Source organism: Xenopus laevis, chromosome 7S, assembly GCF_017654675.1.
Source record: "Xenopus laevis strain J_2021 chromosome 7S, Xenopus_laevis_v10.1, whole genome shotgun sequence".
Lineage (NCBI taxonomy): Eukaryota > Metazoa > Chordata > Amphibia > Anura > Pipidae > Xenopus > Xenopus laevis.
This window is the reverse complement of record NC_054384.1, coordinates 62,238,563-62,258,451: the sequence shown is the minus strand read 5'-3', so window position 1 is coordinate 62,258,451 and position 19,889 is coordinate 62,238,563. Positions and strand designations below refer to the sequence as shown.

General features: G+C 36.4%; 1 protein-coding gene across 5 annotated transcripts in view; it reads left to right on the top strand.

Moving 5' to 3' along the window:
• The window catches only part of pknox2.S (PBX/knotted 1 homeobox 2 S homeolog), a 404,889-nt gene that overhangs the window by 260,867 nt on the left and 124,133 nt on the right, over window positions 1-19,889 (top strand). For 4 of the 5 annotated variants that reach the window (XM_041571316.1, XM_041571318.1, XM_018227740.2 and 1 more), the window contains one exon: window positions 17,469-17,578. The exons of the other annotated variant lie outside the window; for it this stretch is intronic. In XM_041571316.1, coding sequence (XP_041427250.1) covers window positions 17,492-17,578 — 87 coding nt within the window. In that variant the 5' untranslated portion in view covers window positions 17,469-17,491. The remainder of the gene's footprint in view (window positions 1-17,468; window positions 17,579-19,889) is intronic. 5 annotated transcript variants of the gene reach the window in all.

Genomic DNA, 19,889 nt, shown 5'->3' with positions numbered 1-19,889 from the left:
TAGTTGTTTTCAGATAGATCACCAGAAATAATGACTTTTTCCAATGACTTTCTATTTTCTGTGTGACATTTTTCTAATATTGAAGTGTCATTTTTCACCATATGCAGCAGCCCTGGGAGGGGGGTTGCCGACCCTGTAAACTATTCTAAATGGATACATTTAGTTGATACATTTCTTATCTCTGTCCCCGCTGAGCAGAATCTCTGGGTTTCATTATAGGCAGCTGAATTGATACAATAGTTGCTAATACTCCAGAAATGCTGCTGAGAAATGTATCAACTAAGGGGCAGATTTACATAGGGTCGAATATCGAGGGTTAATTAACCCTCGATATTCGACCATCGAAGTTAAATCCTTTGACTTCGAATATCAAAGTCGAAGGATTTAGCGCAAAAATCGTTTGATCGAACGATTAAATCCTTTGAATCTTAATCCATCCATCGATCCATCCATTCTTCGACCTAAAAAACATTAGAAAGCCTATGGGGACCTTCCCCATAAGCTAACATTGCACTTCGGTAGGTTTTAGGTGGCTAAGTAGGGGGTCGAAGTTTTTTTTAAAGAGACAGTACTTCAACTATCGAATGGTCGAATAGTCGAACGATTTTTAGTTCGAAACGTTCGATTCAGTCGTAGTCGAAGGTAGAAGTAGCCAAAAAAATCCTTCGAAATTCGAAGTATTTTTTATTCTGTTCCTTCACTCGAGCTAAGTTAATGGGCCCCTAAGATTTTGGAAAAACAGTTAAAAAAAAAATAACGGAAAGTGATTGAAAAAAGTCTTTATTTCTGAGGAACAATCTAAAAACAACTGAATTGGAAAAAGTGTTTGGAAAGTGAACAACCCCTATAACTACAAATAAGTTAAAAGATAGGTCTAAGTATAGCATAACATCAAAATGAAAGCGAAACAAGCATAATATGACAGAATTAGCACTTATGTCCTTAAGCAAAATAATCTAAACATTCAACATTAAATTTCATATTTCAAGTTGAGATACTGCATTGCACAAATCAGATAAAGCATACAAAAAAACAACCACAAATATTAAAAGTTCATTTTTCATTATCAGAGCAGCTTGGTGCATTATGGCTACCTTCAAAATATATTGCATTCTTGCCTTCACATCTATCCTCTGTACTATATGTGTTTATTCATGTTTATGGAAAGTACTTTTCCTCTATGTGAGTAATAGGATTCATAAAAATAAGAAAACTGGATTTATATTTTAGTAATTATCCTTTATAAACAAAATATGAGCTTTAAAAGACCAAATACAATTATTTTTTCTCTTTATCATGCACTACCTTCTGAAAATACACTCTTTAATACATAAACACAGTGTTAATAATTATTATACTATATGAATAAAGATGCATGTGTCCATTTATTTGGTTTAAACAATAACAAAGAAGTTTGTACTTGAATTCTTGGCTTGAGTTATTTGGGCCTGGAAATATTTTGGCAGCAATGATCTTGTAACTCCAAATATAAAATTAAAATGGAGCATGCCATTACATGAATTTTTTTCAGAAACTGTCAGCTTTTTAGCCTATAGAGAAATAATGTCATTTTATCTTCAAGTGTTGATAGGCCTGGTTGTCGAACAGCCTGTTGCAATAAATGTTTGCCTCTTTTAAACTGGAGTTCCGCATGGGTCTGTGTTTGAGTGGAAGTTGATAGTATATTGATTGATAGCATATCACTAATTTCAGTTTTCATTCTTAACATTGGCCTATGTTGAAAAACATTTTTCTCATTTGTCAAATAAGCTTCACTGGGGCTCATTTATTAAAGCAACGCAGCGCATAAGTGGACGCAAAAGATTGTCTGCGCCATCACAAGCGTGATCGCTAATATATTTGCGTGATATTGCGCATAACACAGAGCTTTTGCGATGCTTTTGTTTATTCGCATTGCGCAAAAGATTGGGCATTTATGTTGCAGACGATGCCGTGGTTGTTAGGGGCGTGGCTGTGGGCGTGGCTACAATGCGCTTGCACTGCGGCCGTCGCAGATTTGCGTCTGTATATGTGCAAAACTGCACCCGGGCAACAGCACCACAATTTTTACGACTGCCTCTTCGTGGCGTAATAGTAACGCTCTTCAAAATGCGCATTCCTGCCCAGCTGCGCTAGTATATTCACATTTTTGCGTTTCATGTTGCTTAAAAGAGAATTTTATATATGTGTGCAGAGCCACACTGCTAAACTGGGTTCTGGCAAATACAATGGTGCTGCTGTTGGTGGGGATGTTTGTTAACTCAAAGTTAACTCAAAGATGAACAACCCCTGTAAAGTGCATATTAACCACGCCTTCCACCCAACATGTTTATATTGATCAAGGTTCCTTTAAGGGTATCAGGTAGGCTAAACACCTTTGCAACCAAACAAATATTAGCACAGAAACAAATGCAGATGCGTCTAAGTGAACGCAATATGCGCAATATGTGACGCAACTAATTAAAGCAGCGCATTCATACATGAGCACAACTAATCCTTACCTTTGCGGTATCTTCCTGTGCGCACAGTTTATTATAAGCACTGCGACAGCTGATACGCAGTTTCACACGTCGCACCTGTCTGTGTCTACATTAGCGCACAAATTGCACTGTTAAGGTATCGTGCACTACATTATTAAATACTCGCATGCGCTGGGCAAATGTAAGGCCACTGCGCTCTTTTTAGCGCTGCGCTGCGTTAATAAATGAGCCCCACTATGTTTAAGACACACCCTAAAAAGTGAGCTTTAATTTTCCCGTACTTTATGAATAAGTTGTTTGTAGACTGTTTCTCTTAGAGACCCTTTTTCACAAATTCTTCTGTTCTGGCAGTGAACCAGACACAATATTAATCTTACAAATGAAAGAAGCAACATGCCTTTAATATGGAGTATTTATATTTAATATTATATTCAATACAGATATATCTTTCTCTCACACACTCCCACACATATATATATATATATATATATATATATATATATATATATATATATACAGCAATGCATATAGTCCGCACACCATAAGATAGAAATGATATATATATATAGATTCGAAGTCCTAACGCACACCATCCAGTAGATGTTCAAAAGATATATGTATAAATCACATACCTGGGTGCTACCCTAAAAAAACTGCATTATCCATGATCCAATGATAAAGGTGCACACCAGGATTTTTCAATTAAAACTTCAAGTTTATTAAATAATTTTAAAACAGGAACCGGCCAACGTTTCGGTCTTTCTCTAAGGGTCTTGATAAAGGTCTTAGAGAAAGACCGAAACGTTGGCCGGTTCCTGTTTTAATAAACTTGAAGTTTTAATTGAAAAATCCTGGTGTGCACCTTTATCATTGGATCATATATATATATATATATATATATATATATATATATATATATATATATATATATATATATATATATATATATATATATATATATATATATATATATATATATATATATATATACAAATACAAGAGTCCTCTGCACTCAACCCATTATCAATATATTTAAGACAGAGACATTTTGTGCATACTGCTACTGAAAAATGCCTTACCCTTTAAACAAAACAGGGATTGTTTGTCCATATATTGCAATATATTTAAGCTGGCCAACTACATCAAAGTCATCCCATATCTGGCCAGTCCTATGCTCAATTTTATCTGATTCATTAAGAATCCTATTGCTTCAGTATACATTTTACAAAGGGACTAAGTTTTACCTGCAACTTACTTGCTGCTTTCAAAGTAAAACTCCCAAACTTGGCTGCCCTTTTATTAGACACCAGTGGGATCACCTGACTATAGCTGGGAAGGGTGGAAGCTACAACATGGAGCTGGTCACTGCTCCTGTATAACTATAACAAACAAGGGAAAGTTGTGCTCACCACTAATTTTTAATTATATATATAATATATCAAAATATGAACTGCATTCATTCCGGAACTTGTGCACTTTTTTTCCCTTGAAAATTCAAATAAACTATTTATGAAAATATATGAATCGAATCATCAGGCATTATTAACCTGTAAGCAGGATTTGTATTATCCGTAAAGTTCTTCATTAGGTTGGAATTAGCAGTGGGACACCAGGGAATAATCTGGTAGGCTTGGCTTGCTCCCTGCTCTGAACTTTGTACTCTCCACCCCGATCATGGCCACAAGCATACCTCCGACCTGTCTTATTGTCTGCTAGACAGTCCCGACAGTCCTGGGTATCTTACTGAAATGTTTCTCTTTGTTTCTGAAACTTAATTAAATAAAAGGCTTTTTGTAGAGAGCACAGAACACTGACCAGCTGCACTTAGATACATTTGTAACTATTAAAGATAAGCAAAAATACAATTGTAACTAATAAGTAAGGCAGGTTTCTTGGGAGAACTGAGACTTACAGCTTAAGGGGCTATTTCAGCGTCATTAGCAACATTTTTATAATACCTAAAACATGGCCCTAAAACGCCCAGAAATGTGTTCAGTCTTTCGTAACCTGCAACATTTTGTAAAACGGACATGGTAATTAGGGGGCATGGCCATAAAATGGGATGGTCAATAATTGTTTGCTGCACTATACGCAGAAGATGTTTTTGTCCCTCTTTACATACTGATTTGCTCTGAGTTTCCAAAAAAAGTTGCAGTATTCGGATTTTTTCACGATTTAAGCGGGTTTTTTTCCCAAACAAGAAATTTTCAGTAAAATGTATTGATTAATAAGGGGGAAAAAATCTGTGCGAATTTGGTCAGAGTAGTTTTCGTAAAATTCTGAAAAATTTTCAGATTTTGATAAATAACCCCCAATTAATTCCACTATATTAGGTGCCCAAGTTTGAGAGGAATTTCTTTCCTACACAAAGACAAAAATTAGCGAAATGAGAGTACCAACAGTTATTGAATGTGGCAGCTGTACTTTTTCCCTAATAATTCATACACTCTACATGTCGCAGTAAGGCCAATGCTACTGTCACATTCACTCTGTCTCCAGACAGCTGATTTCATGATTTGCTGAGCATGATCTCTACTATTACACTTTTTAATGGGTTTCATGGTTTGTGGGTTGGGGGATGACATGCACAGTGCTGACATCTGGTGGTAAAATCATCATCATCATCATCATTTATTTATATAGCGCTGTCAAGATACGCAGTGCTTTACTGCAGTTATAGCAAACAGGGAATAAATGGTGGATAACAGACAAGGATTACATAGTACAATAGGGTTTACAAACTAAAAGGTTAGGGTACAATTGAGACATTAGGATTGTATAAACACATTTTTGATACAGATTAATTAAGGTACATCGAATAGGCCTCTTTAAACAGATGGTTCTTTAAGGAGCGCTTGAAAGTTTGGAAGGAAGGAGAAAGTCTGACAGCTTGTGGCAGAGAGTTCCAGAGAAAAGCAGAAGCCCGAGAGAAGTCTTGTAGACGAGAATGGGCAGAAGTGACCAGAGGAGAAGTGAGGCGAAGATCAGAAGCAGAGCGTAGGTTTCGTGAAGGAGTGTATTTGGAGATTAAAATGTGTAAGGAATGTTATTGTAACCAGATACAGTACTTATTTACAAAGTCACAAATGTGATTTTGAATAGGGCAAAGCTTCTTTTGCAATAAACTCCAGGAGATTGGGGATCTGTATTTGTTTTTTTTTCCAAGACAGAATTTTCTTTGTTATTTTAATCTCCCACCAATGTGTCTAGACTGTAAAAACCATCATCTGTTAGTCTCTGGTAGCCAAGAGGCTGTGAGAAGGGGAGGAGGCAAGGAAAGTTGTAAGTCAGCAAAATGCCTCTTTACCGCATTCATCAAAGTTTAACCTGTGTATAGTCTGAGGTTTACAACCCAGTCCCTTGGCTCTAAATTATTTTGATTTTTGAACATACTGTAAACAGGGCCAACTGATGTCTTTTTTTTTCTTGCATGGACATAAAAGTGATTTTGATTTAATCAGCACTGCAGTTCTAGTAGCCCCTGTCTCACACAGCTTACACTTCAGGAACAGGGAAGTGAAATAACGTTCAGAATTTTAACAAGGGAATTAGATTTCATATTTCATCTCTGCATCTTACTGAACCAGTACACTGTACAGCATTTTGCACTATGATGAAAATAATATGTATACATGGGTATATGCACTTTTGGAGTCTAATTAAAATAAAAAAAGAAGACTAATGAGGCCTATATATCAAGCTGTGTAAAATATTTTCCGCAAATAAGCAGCCTAAAATAAAAGTACTGTTTTTCAAGCTGTTTTATGGAGGCAGAAATAATTACAAAGTTTAGTGATATTTATGTAAGTGTGTATTTTCTCTCCAGAAATGTTTATCTATCTATAGTACCAAATTGATTTTTGATCACAAGTGTATTATGTATACAGCCAGGCAAATATGTAATCATCCTTCCTACATTTCGTATATATAACAAGCCTCTTTATAGCCAAATGCACAGTATGATAAGAATGCGCATAACTGCTGCAGTTTCTGTGTCTCCTGTCATTATCGGCTAATATTGAACAACTGAAAAAGCACTGTTTGTGAAAGGAGTCAGCTGTCAGATGGTAATTATACCTTCTGCGATTAGCTACGGTATTAGGGCTAGATAGATATTGGCTACCAAGGAACCCCCCACAATCATTACTGAGGTGCCCAAAGTGTCTGTGTCTCTATAGTACACAACTATTTCTATTTGCAGACATGATGTCATAGAATGTCGGCATGCAGCCAAAAACAAGTACAAGTGCATTTTTTACAGAATTCATACTGATATACTCAAATGAGACATTTAAAGCAACAATGCCAGCTTAATGTGTTACAAACCCCATGCTATTCACTCAGTGCAATTGCTCGGCTGACTACCCTTGTTATGTTCTACAGGCCTAAGAATCCGGAGGCTCTGTCAGAAGATATTTGGAAACTGACATAACATATTGGATACATAGGGCTTATTAGTGCATATTCTAGAATCTTAGCTTGCAAAGATGAAATTAATAGTGATGGGCGAATTTATTCGGCAGGCGCAAATTCGCGGCGAATAAATTTGCGAAACGGCCGTGAAATTTCGCTGATGAAAATTCGACGGCATCAAAAAAATTTGTCGCCATCGTCAAAAAAAATGGATGTCGGCGTCAAAAAAACGGACGCCAGCGTCAAAAACGAGATGCCGGCACAGTTTCGTGAATTTTTCGCCGTTTCGCAAATTCGCCCATCACTAGAAATTAATCCTCTCCAAGTTTTAAAAATCTCATTAAATGATAAAGCAACCTTCTTCCTGAAATTTTTGGTAATCTGCAAACCAATATTTCTTTTCTGATTGCTTTAGAATCTTGATCCGGAAGAGTTGTGGATTCATGTTCAATTTCCGTCTTTATTATTTCAGTCCATGGATTTGCTGTCATTTTGGTGTGCAGTGTGTACTGGGGCCTCCGAGATATTTTGCTTTCCAAAAAAACAAACAGATGACATTATTGTAAGGGCCCGAAGGCGCAGTAGGAGTGTGGACCAAGGAGGAGGCAGGTAGCCAGCCGATAACGAAGTACACAGGGATGAGACAAGAGAATGGTCGAAGTCCAGGCAAAGTTCAGTTCAGGCAGCGAAGGTTCAATCCAGGAAAACAGGCAGAAGTCGGTACACAAGAATCAATAAGCAGAAATCACACCCAGGAATACACGAAGTAAGACCTATACTTGGGCAATGATGGTAATGTCCTGTGGGTTAATATAGGCCAATTTGGGCGCAATGGCGTCATCACGCTGGTTCCGGCGTCAAGACGTCTTGACGCCGACGCACGTTCTGACGCCGGCGACCAATCGGCAGACGGGAAGAAGCGGGCGTCATCAAGCGGCGACCAGCAGGATCCACATGGTGAGGGCGGGGGTCGCCATTTTGGACGCCGTCGCCATCTTGGACGCCGTCGCCATCTTGGATTCCATCCATATCTATTACAATTATCCCTGCTTGATGGCTGTTGCCCTCACTTTACAAACACTCTATTAATTGCACTCACATCACCTGCAGTTTGTGCCAGGGTTTAATGTTGTTCTTCTGTAGGCATAGTCAAGCAAATAATGGAATTACATGTCTTACCCACCTCTTACATGTCTTACCCACCTCTTATATAAGAAATGTGTTTTCCTTTCATCTTAAGAGCCCCACAGTCTTAGATACAGATAAGCAGCTAGCTGCTGTTGCAAGTTTGCATTTACATTTCTCTCTACAGACAGCACTCCAAGTTCTTGATTAAAATTCGCCTTTATTCCATCTTAGGGCAGCATAAGAATGCAACGTCTCGAGTGGCACTCCACTCTTTATCAAGCATAAAACACACCATTTTGGCACATGACCTTATATAGCATGGGGAATACTGACCCCTAGATGTCATCACAGGTTATATTATTTAATTTTCTAGAGTTTACAATTCAAATATAGCAGAACATATATATATATATATTTAGTATATGGCATTTAGAATCCAGAACATCAAAGTATAGGCTTTAACATAATACATATTATTTAACTCCATGACATGGTTATAAAAACCACTTATCTGGGTATCCATATGTCCAACAGATATTATCATATAATATTGCAAATAAATTGTTTCTGTGCCAACCTATAAAACATAAAACCAGTATAAAAATTAAAAACATTACTTAAATAAGAATGGATATAGATCGTATTCATGATTGAGACTATGCGGGGACATAGTTCCTAATTTACATATCCATTGAGCTTCTCTCCGCAATAGCTCCCTATCACGGTCTCCCCACATCTCATTTTTGATACTGAATCTAAAACTTGAAATCGTAATTGACTAATGGTGTGACCACTGTCATTGAAATGCCTAGCAACTGGTTGGTTCAACTTGTTCCTAATTGCAGACTTATGTTCCGTTACTCTGTTTCTAACACTGCGAATAGTTTTTCCTACATATGTTTTCCCACATGGGCACTTTATGCTGTAGACTACATACGGGGATTCACAAGTATAAAAGCCCTTGATGGGGATCCGTGTGCCTTTCAGAGGGTGGTATACATGGGGACCTTTCAGTACATTACTACTAGTTTGCATTTAACAATAATCCAATGCCGATTGAGTGTACTTGAGTTAAACGGAAAGTTAAAGCATGCACTTCTTCATTTATTAAAGAGCTTTAAGCATATTTTATATTTTAGCAAGTCTATAACTTTAAAATAAAAATTGCTATGTACAAAAGTTTTGTATAACACTCCACATTTGTAGTGATAAAATGAAGTAGATCACTCTTGTCACCAGTCTAAATGAGGCTACTGCACATGTTTAAAACATAACCTTTATTAGATAAGGGTTATTATCAGGGTCATTTCGGGGGTCCGTCACACCCTGAGGTTGCCTTTCTAAAACCACCCCCAGTACATAACACTTCTAGCATCAGAGGGGGTGTAGTGGGAGGGGCACATCACTAGTGCAAAGAGCCAATTGCTCTCTCTGCAATAGCAGAGCCAAAAGTCTGATTTAAAAATCTGAATTTCAAGCTCTTAAAGTTACCAAGATTGGCTTTTTTGCCACCCCTGGTAACTAGTGAGCTGCTGCCACCTGAGCCAGCTTTCTCAACTTGCCCATGGCAGCAGTGCCCCTGGTTATTATTTTAAAAATTCTATAAAAATTTTCCAGCATATAATAACACATAATACACAAAAGCCATGAATATCTTGTAAATTATATCCTTATAAATCGTGACTAGCGATGTCATCAGTTATAAACGGTGAGTAGTGATGTAATTTTTGTCACATGACTCACTAAAACTTGTGTATTATAATAAATAAAATACTCCTTGTTGCAAAATATAAGGATTTTAGAAGTCACCTCGGAGTTCCATGACCTGTATAAAAACATTCGGTCTTCGGCCTCGTGCTTTTTTATGGTCATGGAACTCCTTGTTGACTTATAATATCCTTATGTTTTACAATAGGGGGTACTTTATTCACTATATAATAAATACAGTCTACATTGCATAATAATATTGAAAAAGCACTGTCTGCAAGGTTTCTATGTTTTATCCCACACCAAAAATTATACAGGCAACTTCACTTGCCATAGTGTGCATGATAATTCAATGTGATATATTTTTCCCTAAAACCTCAGTAATCTTTCATTTAAATGAGACATTTCAGAATATTTGAGCTCAACAATCAAATCGAACTTCAAACTTCAAATCAAATTCGATCGAATGCGCTATTCCTTCGATTTGAACGATTCTGTTGAAAAAGGACCTATTCAGCTAAAAAAAAACTTCAACTTAATTTCAGTTAGTCTTTTTGAATTTGAAAGTTTTTCCAATTCGAAATTCGACCCTTGATAAATATGCCCCTACGAATTGGGAATCCTGGAAAAGAGGCCTTATATCTTTGGAACTGACTGAGAGTCATTTGCATTTCCAAACCAAAAGTTAATCAAAAGCAAAATCATTTTTGTAGTCAGGTTCCTTAGTTCAAAGTGGAGGCTCAGCCGGCTGTAGAAGATAAATGAATAGAGGATTCTCGTAATGTCATATGGCTAAATTTTGACCCAGACGTATGTATTATCCTTTGAGATTATCCAGCACAATAAATAATATTTGCATGGTAACAAGCCAAATATACTGTGATAAAAGTGCTGAATGTATTATTCCGTCATCCCCTTCCCTTGTGCTTTCCTGATGATAACATGATGTAAGTTGACCAGATATTATTAATTTGTATAATATCTTGATTAAAATTGCATATTTTTTTGTCTTGGGGGAGCTTAAAAATAAAGTAATGTAAGAGATGTTGCATATCCCACTATACAAAAGTATTTCAAATATGTATATATGTACATTTTTATTATCAAGAAGAAGAACCAGCACTCCAGATTTGTGTTTGCTTTGTCTTTATTTTACTTCATGCTGTATCCAATGTTCCAATCCCTCTTGGGACATTTATCAAGAAATGTTTTTATTTATATTGGAAAAGGAGAACTGTGCGACAGTAAATTAATAGAACAAACAGGGGGCCATTAAAATGATAAGTACAAAGTACAATTATAAATACAATTAATTACAAAGTACAGCTGCAACAAAGATTAAGACTTCGAAGAGAAAAGAGGATGGAGGTTGCTGCCCTGAAGAGCTTGCAATTTAAATGGGAGGGTAACTTACAGACACAAATAGACAGATATTAAGTGCTGTAGGTTACAATATTTCACATACTAAACAGACAGTTGTTCATTTGTAAATATAAATTGTTCTGCTTTAACATATTTTAGTAAACAATTTAATGAAATGCTTCGGTAAAACAAACAACAAGTGTAACTCTAACAGAAACTTGCTACCATGGATAATCTAGTACCTTGAGCTTTGTTTGTTGGTGATGTAGAGGGCCCAATGACACCAGGCAAATTATTAATGTTCATTTTCTTTCTTCCTGAGGAGTGATCTAAGGTAGCAATTCTACAAGGGATTGTTGTAGTTAATTTGCCAGTGACACTGAAATAGGGAGAGACAATGTGGGCTAGCAACAATGTTTCAAACATTCTGAGACAGGGATGCACCTATGGGAAGTGTTTAAAACATTTAAGTGATGAGGACTCAGTGGAGAAGAAAGTAATGCACAGCTTATATTTACAGATTATTCTTTCAGACTCCAATGTGTGTTCATACTAGGCTTTCCTAACAACTAAAGCACACTGTTTGTACGTCTTACAGACACAAATAGGCAGATATTAAGTATGTCAGCCCATAAGTGTGACATAAGGGGGCAGATTTATCAAGGTTTGAATAGTCAAACTTCAATAGAAGTTTAAAACTTCACACATTCAAATTTAAAACCCCCTATTCAAATGTAGTAAATTCAAATGTGAGATTTATCACACACCTCGACCATGGCAACAGTCCTAATTCCAATATTCGCCACCTAAAACCTGCCTAGTTCATGTACAAGTCAATGGCAGAGGTCCGTTGAGTGATTTGGTAATGTTAATTTACAGACATTCAAGTTTTCAGGAGAAAAATTTGATTTTTATGAATCTAATATGAATAGAATAGAATTCGAAGTTTCAGGTCGGAACCATACGATCGAATATCAGACATTCACATTTTTCTTAACCTCCCAGTCGAATTGTGATTATATTTGATTAAAAATTTTTTTTACATGAATTCGAAATTCAACCTTTGATAAATGGGCCTCCCCATGTACAGTATGCTCCTGCACACTGCAAGACAACAATTTCCGATTAAACCCCTCTAGTAACAAAGAGTAATGTTTTTGGCTATAAATAGTTATTTTAGAGTCTGTGCCTGTTTGATACTTTTGCTTGACTAACATGTACTTGTTTTCTTTTATACCACATCAGTCATTCTTTTTCCAGATCCCTTGGTTTGTTGCTACAAATGGTATGCAACATTAAAGTCACAGAAACACCAAATGACATTTATTTATTTATGACACTGGTGTGCCTTTTTTCCAGCACTATGTTTGTGTTTCTTATACATATATACTGTATTTTTTTCTTTTATTCCCAGCTGTGTTTTATTTATCCCATGCTCAATTTTCCAAATGTGAAGTTTCCTTAACTCTTTAGCGAATGCTAGTAACAGACCATGACCCACACTGAGGCAGCAGTGCAGTCTGAACAGTGGATACTGTGTAAGAATCTCAGTTATACTTGGCCACGGTACAGGAGAAAGTTCCCACTGAGAGGATGTTGCTCTCGCCTTGGCTAGGCCAAGAACTCCTTGAGTGTTCACAATTAGACTTTGTTTATATTCCTCTGGAGGGACAGCCTGCCTCTGTTACCAGCCTTGGAGGATGCATCTCCAAACGACACACTAGCCAATTAACTGCAAGCCAGGATTAACCCCTTGGTGCTCCACAAAACAACAGTGTCATTAATGGAATGTTAATTGGTCTAATGGGTTTAATGTCAACAAGTTTTAATGAGTTCAGATATAATGAGCTCATTATTTTTCAAGCATGTTTTTCAAAGAATACATTAGTATTATCATCATAACAGTGGATGATCAGATTTAGAAACAAAGTGTTCTAGGAAGAGGGATTGCAAGGCAGCTGCTAGATACAATGCAGACTGTGCACTCACAGTATGAATCTTTCAAATTTGGAGCTAACGTCAAATGTAATTTTGTACATTTTTGACGCGACATAGAGGGACACTGGGTCTCAATATCATCAAAACTATGTACATCTGCTTTGGCACAGAGAAAGCATACAGTCTTTTATAAATGATCCAATACCTGCACTGTACTAGAGCCCTAGGGGCAGATTTCTCAAAGTCTGGAATTATGGATTGTGTGGGATTTTTAAAGGTGTATTTATGTAATGGTGAACTCTAACATTCACCCATTAATGAATACACCTCTAAAAATCCCATTGGAATGAATAGAAAATTACGGACTTTTACTTGGTGAGCTCTAATTTCACACGTTGAGAAAACTTTCCCCTAATATCTAGTCTTGCACATTACCGGCATGCTCCAGCAACTGCTTCTGTCTTTACCCCATGCAACTACCACCTGTTTTTTTATCCCATGTCCTCTGATTTAGCCAACTTGTACTCAATACACACAATACATGTGGCATAGTACATGAATGTTATACATATTTATTGGAGCAACATCTAAAAATATCAATATGTTTTGGAAAGCTTATACTGCCAATAGAATATTCAAGGGACGGCAGACTAGCAAAAGCTAGCTACTAATTTGTTGCTCTGGGTTACTGGACTGAAGCAAAGTTAGCCTGATATACTTCATAATTCAACCAGTTCTTATTTAAGCACTATATCTTGCTCATACATTTCACCATAATAATAGTTAAATACTGTTTAGTGAACATAAAACTGTATATGGAAGTGTATATGGATTTGGAGTTCAGCAGAGCTTTTATTCAGAGATGCATGAAACTATGGGGGGTACATCATTTTTACAGTCCATAAGTTTGTCATTTTACATTGTAACAACACTATGTACAATTTATAAAAGTATATTTTACAGGATATTCATGGCTTTTGAGTGTTATGGCTGGATTATTACTGGGATCTAATGTTTTCCAGCTATCCTTACTGTGGCAGGGCTAGGTCTGTATTGGTCCTTTCTGTTTACAGTTTTTTTATGCTCCATTTAGAAAAGCACACTGTAGCTTGAGGCCTGAAGAACTGAAATAAAATCCACTTTATTATGATTTCAGAAAATGGGTGGGATGCATTGAAAAGAAAATACTGCATTATACCAAGAAACAGCACCTGCAGCTGGCTAATGTGTGAGTTGTAGAGGATGCAGGGACACTTATTGCATCTTAGGATGTGTTTCATAGGCAATACATACTGTACATAATGCACATTAGTATGCAGGCCATGGTACTGTTATTTTAGCTTTGCAGTCTCATAGGGAAACTTAATCCATGTATTACGGAGCAGTTTTTGTAGGCCCATTGCAGAACCCTTACTTAGCAACACTTTTGTAACCTGCAAATATCCTTATGATCAAATATTTTACTGCCATATAAAGGACAGCATATCAACTTAGTACACATTCAGTCTCCCACTTTTTCAGGTCAGTTTCTCAGTATGCATAGCAATATTTTCTGTGAATTAAAGCAGGGGTGCCGGTAGCAGGGCTGTTTGCCAGATGCAACCTCAGAAGAACGCAACAGGCCTCCAAGTTGGCAGAGCTTCAATGTGGACAGCTCACTTCATATTTCAAACAGCAGCTAGTGGTAGTATTTTTTTCACCTTAGACACTAAAAAAGGGTATATAATGAAATAACTATATGGCGGTGGGGGGCATTGTAGGAAAAGCAATCTCATTTAGAGCATGTGTTTAAGAATAATGTCCCATAGCTATTTTGCTCTGCGTTTATGAGAGTAATTCTTCCCTGCATTTCTACTATACAGTCTCCTTCTCCAAAGTGCACAAGTATAAATTCTATAAAACAATATCAGACTTTTACTGCATAGAAATTGGTATCATTTGCACATTATTGAAAGGCACAGATGAAGAAAGTAGGCAAAATATTCATTTTGAATCATCTTTTCCGTTTTGATTCCCTAACAAAATGTTTCAGCAAAGCAAAACACATCGTTGCTCAACTGTACATATAAGCATTGTACAATTATTTATATGATAGAGCTAAAAATGTTTAATTCATTTACCTACTACCAATGTTGTTTAGAAAGCACTGTGCAGTGTTCCTGGCTCTGCAGTCTCGCAGTTCATAAAATCAGTGTATTTGTTTATTTCCTTCCAGTTTTACAGTATGTCCAATAATCAGTTTTTTTGGACAATGTTTATGTAATCCTTTAGTTAAAGACAACAGCTGAGAATTACATTTCTATAGCACTTTAGTTAGTAGCTGAAATGCACAATATTATGCAGGAAGGAAGGGCGCAGCTGATAAGTTGAAATCTTGATTCATTAAATATACTTTTTTATTGAGTCAAAGAAATTTTACAAGCAATTAGGGAATTAATGATTCACACGTCCATTGCTAGCACAAGACTTTGGATAAGACTAAGCATATGAAAATGTTTAATGCAATAAAACTGGGTAAAAAAAAGTGATTGCAACATAATAAAGCAAATACTAATAAAGTAGAAATGATGCCTTTAAAGTAATTATTTCCTTCTGCACTGATCTGTAGGAGGCCATTGAAAGCAGGCTTTGTTTATTTGTTCAAAAATTCAAAGATATATTTCCAGTCAATTCTCAAAGTTAAAAAATCACTTTTTATTCATCATAAATATTAAAAAAGTAGGCATACAGACCAATCGATACTCCGCCCGGAGTATCGATTGGTCTGTATGCCTACTTTTTTAATATTTATGATGAATAAAAAGTGATTTTTTAACTTTGAGAATTGACTGGAAATATATCTTTGAATTTTTGAATTGAGTGCCCTTTGGAGTTGGGGGCTATATTCCAGCACTTGGCCCTTTTCACAGGCCTATTTAGACTGCAGCAGTTGAGTAGTAAAGTTTTTTTGGATTTTGTTTATTTGTTGCCTGAAACAGCAGGTTTTTTATGAAGTAAAAGTTCTTTTTGTTTTTAATTTTCACAAATACTGCAGCTCTTCACTCCCAGAATATCTTAAACTGTTAACAGTTTACTAAATGAAATATGCAGTTTACATTTACTGTTAGATATAATGCATTGTCAAGCTGTTTCCGTTGATGTGTAAAATGCAACAGAAGATTCTGTGTCTTTAAATATTGCATAGTATGGGAAGGCATGCTTTACTTACTTCATATTATCTCTTTATAAGTTGAGCCCTATGTACTATAATGTTGGTGTTAGTTTATTACATAGAAACACCTGTATTGATATATTATGACTTAACTCTGTCTAGGCAGTGAGCAAAATTAAATTTATGCCCATATATTTCCACTGTCATATTTCCACTGCCTCTACCACCATAATGTCCCAACATTCATATCCACATTTCATATATAGAATGAGCAGCCTACACAAAAGCTTAGAGCCTGAAGGGGTTATATAACAATAAGTCACAAAATTTGCTCCAGGTCTAGTAACCACCGGTAATCAACACCAAAAAGCATTTACTGGTCATGTGTTTTAAAGTAAATACATTGGATGCTGTGGATGAGTAGAGCTGTATATGTTGAGTGAAACATCAGGATGTTGACCTGTCTGATAATTGTTTATAAGATGCACCATTTCCCTTTAGAACACTATTTATGTATATGCAAGCTAACGGAGATCAATTACTGTGAGAACTAAGCTGTTGTTAATATGCGCCAGTTCAAGTATGTATTATTTACCTTGGGCATCCCCTGCAGTAGAAATCTGATTACTGATACATTTTCTAATTGTGTTGAATATTTGGAACAATTGAATAAAGTTTTTGATGGCAAGTTCGGCTTTTCTAAAGAGACATTTGCATATGAGTTTGGGGTACGGGGGTGGCATGCTGATCTTATGTTATAAGGCATCTAAACTGCACTCCAGCTATTGTATTGTTAAGATGGTGAGAACTGGTGACACAACTAAAGAGCCACCTATTATGCATCTCTGAACTGTGATGAAGTCATACAACTTTGTGAAATATATTAATTGGTCCAATATCATAACATACAAAGCTATACATTTGCATAGAGTACTGGCAATTAGACCATAATGTACTGCTAGTTAGTTATATATTGTTGTGTTTTGCTAGTTAGCAATGCATTGATGTGTCTTCATTTCCTGTCTTTACTGTTAAGTTAAATGACTCTCCAACCAAACACAGGTTGTATTATTCTTTTTTTCCAATTTTATGGGTTCGCATGATGCATCATTAAAAGCCTGAATCTTTCCCCACAATTTTCAAATTATCTCCATGCCACAAAATGTCTATTAAATTATCTGATATAGATCAATAATTCAATTGTAAATTCGTTATAAAACCAGTTAATTGCAGTTGTAATGACACACTATATATCTTTTAATCCAAATGAACTTTCTCCGCTTTAACAGGGCTCTAGATGTGAATCAATCCCATGATGCAACATGTGTCCCCTGCACCAGCTCTGACAATGATGGCCACCCAGAGTGTGCCCCCACCCCCTTACCAAGAAAGTCAGCAGGTGAGTGCAGACAAGCTTAAAGGACAAGGCTAGCTTATTAGGTGTCAATGGCAGTTTGCCGTAATCAAGTGACATTATCTAATTATTTAGCTGCAATAATAGGCCTGTCTGCATATGCACTTGGTAGGGGTTTTACTAAATACAAAGGCTTTGGTTCTTAGATTTGAGTCTGACTTTATTTCACTTAAAGTTTAATTTATGAGTAACTATTTCATAACTTTTAAACTTCTTAGCAGGATATTATAAAGTTTTTATGTGCATTTCAACCATTTTCATGTTTCTATGTTATTAGCAGTTTGTGTATGCAAATGCAAGTCATGTCATGTTTTGCCAGTGTAAAATGTGCCATGATAGAGTGGGAATGATATGATTAATAATGCTAAATGTCACCATTAGCCAGCTTCATCTCTTCATAAGGCTACCTCCTAAAGAAAGTAAACATCCCTGAAGCAACACATATAGGGGCAAATTTACTTACCTGCGAAAATTTACCAGCACTGGCTTTGCACAGTTCGCAACACTTCGCCAGGCGTAAATTTGCCTGGACAACACTAATTCACGAAGATCCGAAGTTGCGCACAGGGTACTGAATGCTTGCAAAGTTGCGATATCGAAAATACGATCAGTTACGCTAGCGTTGGCGAATTTGCATACGCCTTGCAGTCAAAGTACAATGACCGAATATGCTGCAGCAAATACATTACACTACACAAGGCCAGGGAACCTTAATAAAATTATATAATGCCCTACACATGTGCCCACAGTATAGGTTAGGTGCCATATGTTATCAAATGTAGGGGGGAAGGAGGGTACCCCAAAAAAAAATTTCCATCTTTTTCAGTCTATCACCCTGTAAAAAGGAAAAAACGCCAGCCTTTTTTTGAGATTTAGAAAAAATTTCAACTTTTTTTTGACAAACTCATATCTACTCCATTGCACTTCAACAAGTCTGAGGTGGCGAAGGCAAGTCTGGCGATAGAGGTAACGGTCAGTAAAATAAAAAAACGTTGTGAATTTGCATAGTAATGCTCTTTCGCCAGAGCAAAAAGTTGCGAAGTTGCGCCAGAGTCTATCTTCTTCGCTAGTGTAATTACGTCAGCGCCCGTTAGTAAATCGACAAACTGCCAAAATGACATCACGCTGGTGAATTTTCGCCACTTCGCCCTTTAGTAAATTTGTCCCAAATTGTTGGTTGTTGTTTGTTCGGTGCCCCATGAGTACAACATGCTTACATGAATAATAATTTATATTGGGTATTGTAAGAGCAATGGGATCCTGAAACTAAGACAGCAGGAATTAACAGCTAGATAGATCAATTGTTATGTTGGGGGAGCCAAGAAGAGCTTACAAAGGTTTGTTCATTGTTGGAAGAAGGATTGATGCCTATAAAAGTCAAACAAGAGTATTGAAGGATTGGACATTTTAGGTTAATCAAGTTAAAGGAATACCAAAATGATTTCTTAAGCAACAGATAGTTAAGTGGCATGTTAAAGAATCTTACCAAACGGGTATATGTATGGGTGAAAATATATAAATATTGCCCTTTTATATCTCTTGCCTTGGACCAAAATTTTGTGATATTCTCTGTGCTGCCTCAGAGATCACCAGACCAGAAATACTACAACTCCAACTGTAAAAGGAAGAGGTATGGAGGCAAAAGACAGAACTCTGTCTGTTAATTAGCTCATGTGACCTAACATGTATGGTTTGTTTGGTTTGTTTGTGTGCACCATGAATCCTAGGATCCAAGGCGATGGCCCTTATTTTATAAAATAGCAATTTTCTATATATGATTACCCAATGGCACATACTGCTAAAAAGTATATTATTAAGAAAATGGTTTATTTACATGAAGCAGGGTTTAACATATGAGCAGTTTTATGCAATATATTTTTAAAGAGACCTACATTGTTCAGGGGGGTATAGTTTTCCTTTAATCAAGGCAAACTTTACCAACTAACTAACTCAGTTGTATTGCAATATCAATTCTTTTGGAGCAATGCTTGTCTTGATTCAGTAAGTGGATAGCTAGCACTGGTAATGAAGAATGTCCCAATAAGTAGTGATTTTAAAAAGCCAAAAGGTTGCTCAGCTACTATTTGCTCATGTAGGTGTTTTGGAATGACTAGCATGGTGAGTCATGAATGTTGTCACAAACAACAGTGTAATAAATACAATTGTATTTCAGACAAATAATTCATGATTCTGTTCTGTATCTTGTACAAGTGATCTATCTGATCCTTAGGGGCATATTTATCAGGGGTTGAATTTCAAGTTTATGGGAGTTTCTTAAAACTCCCATCAACTCCCA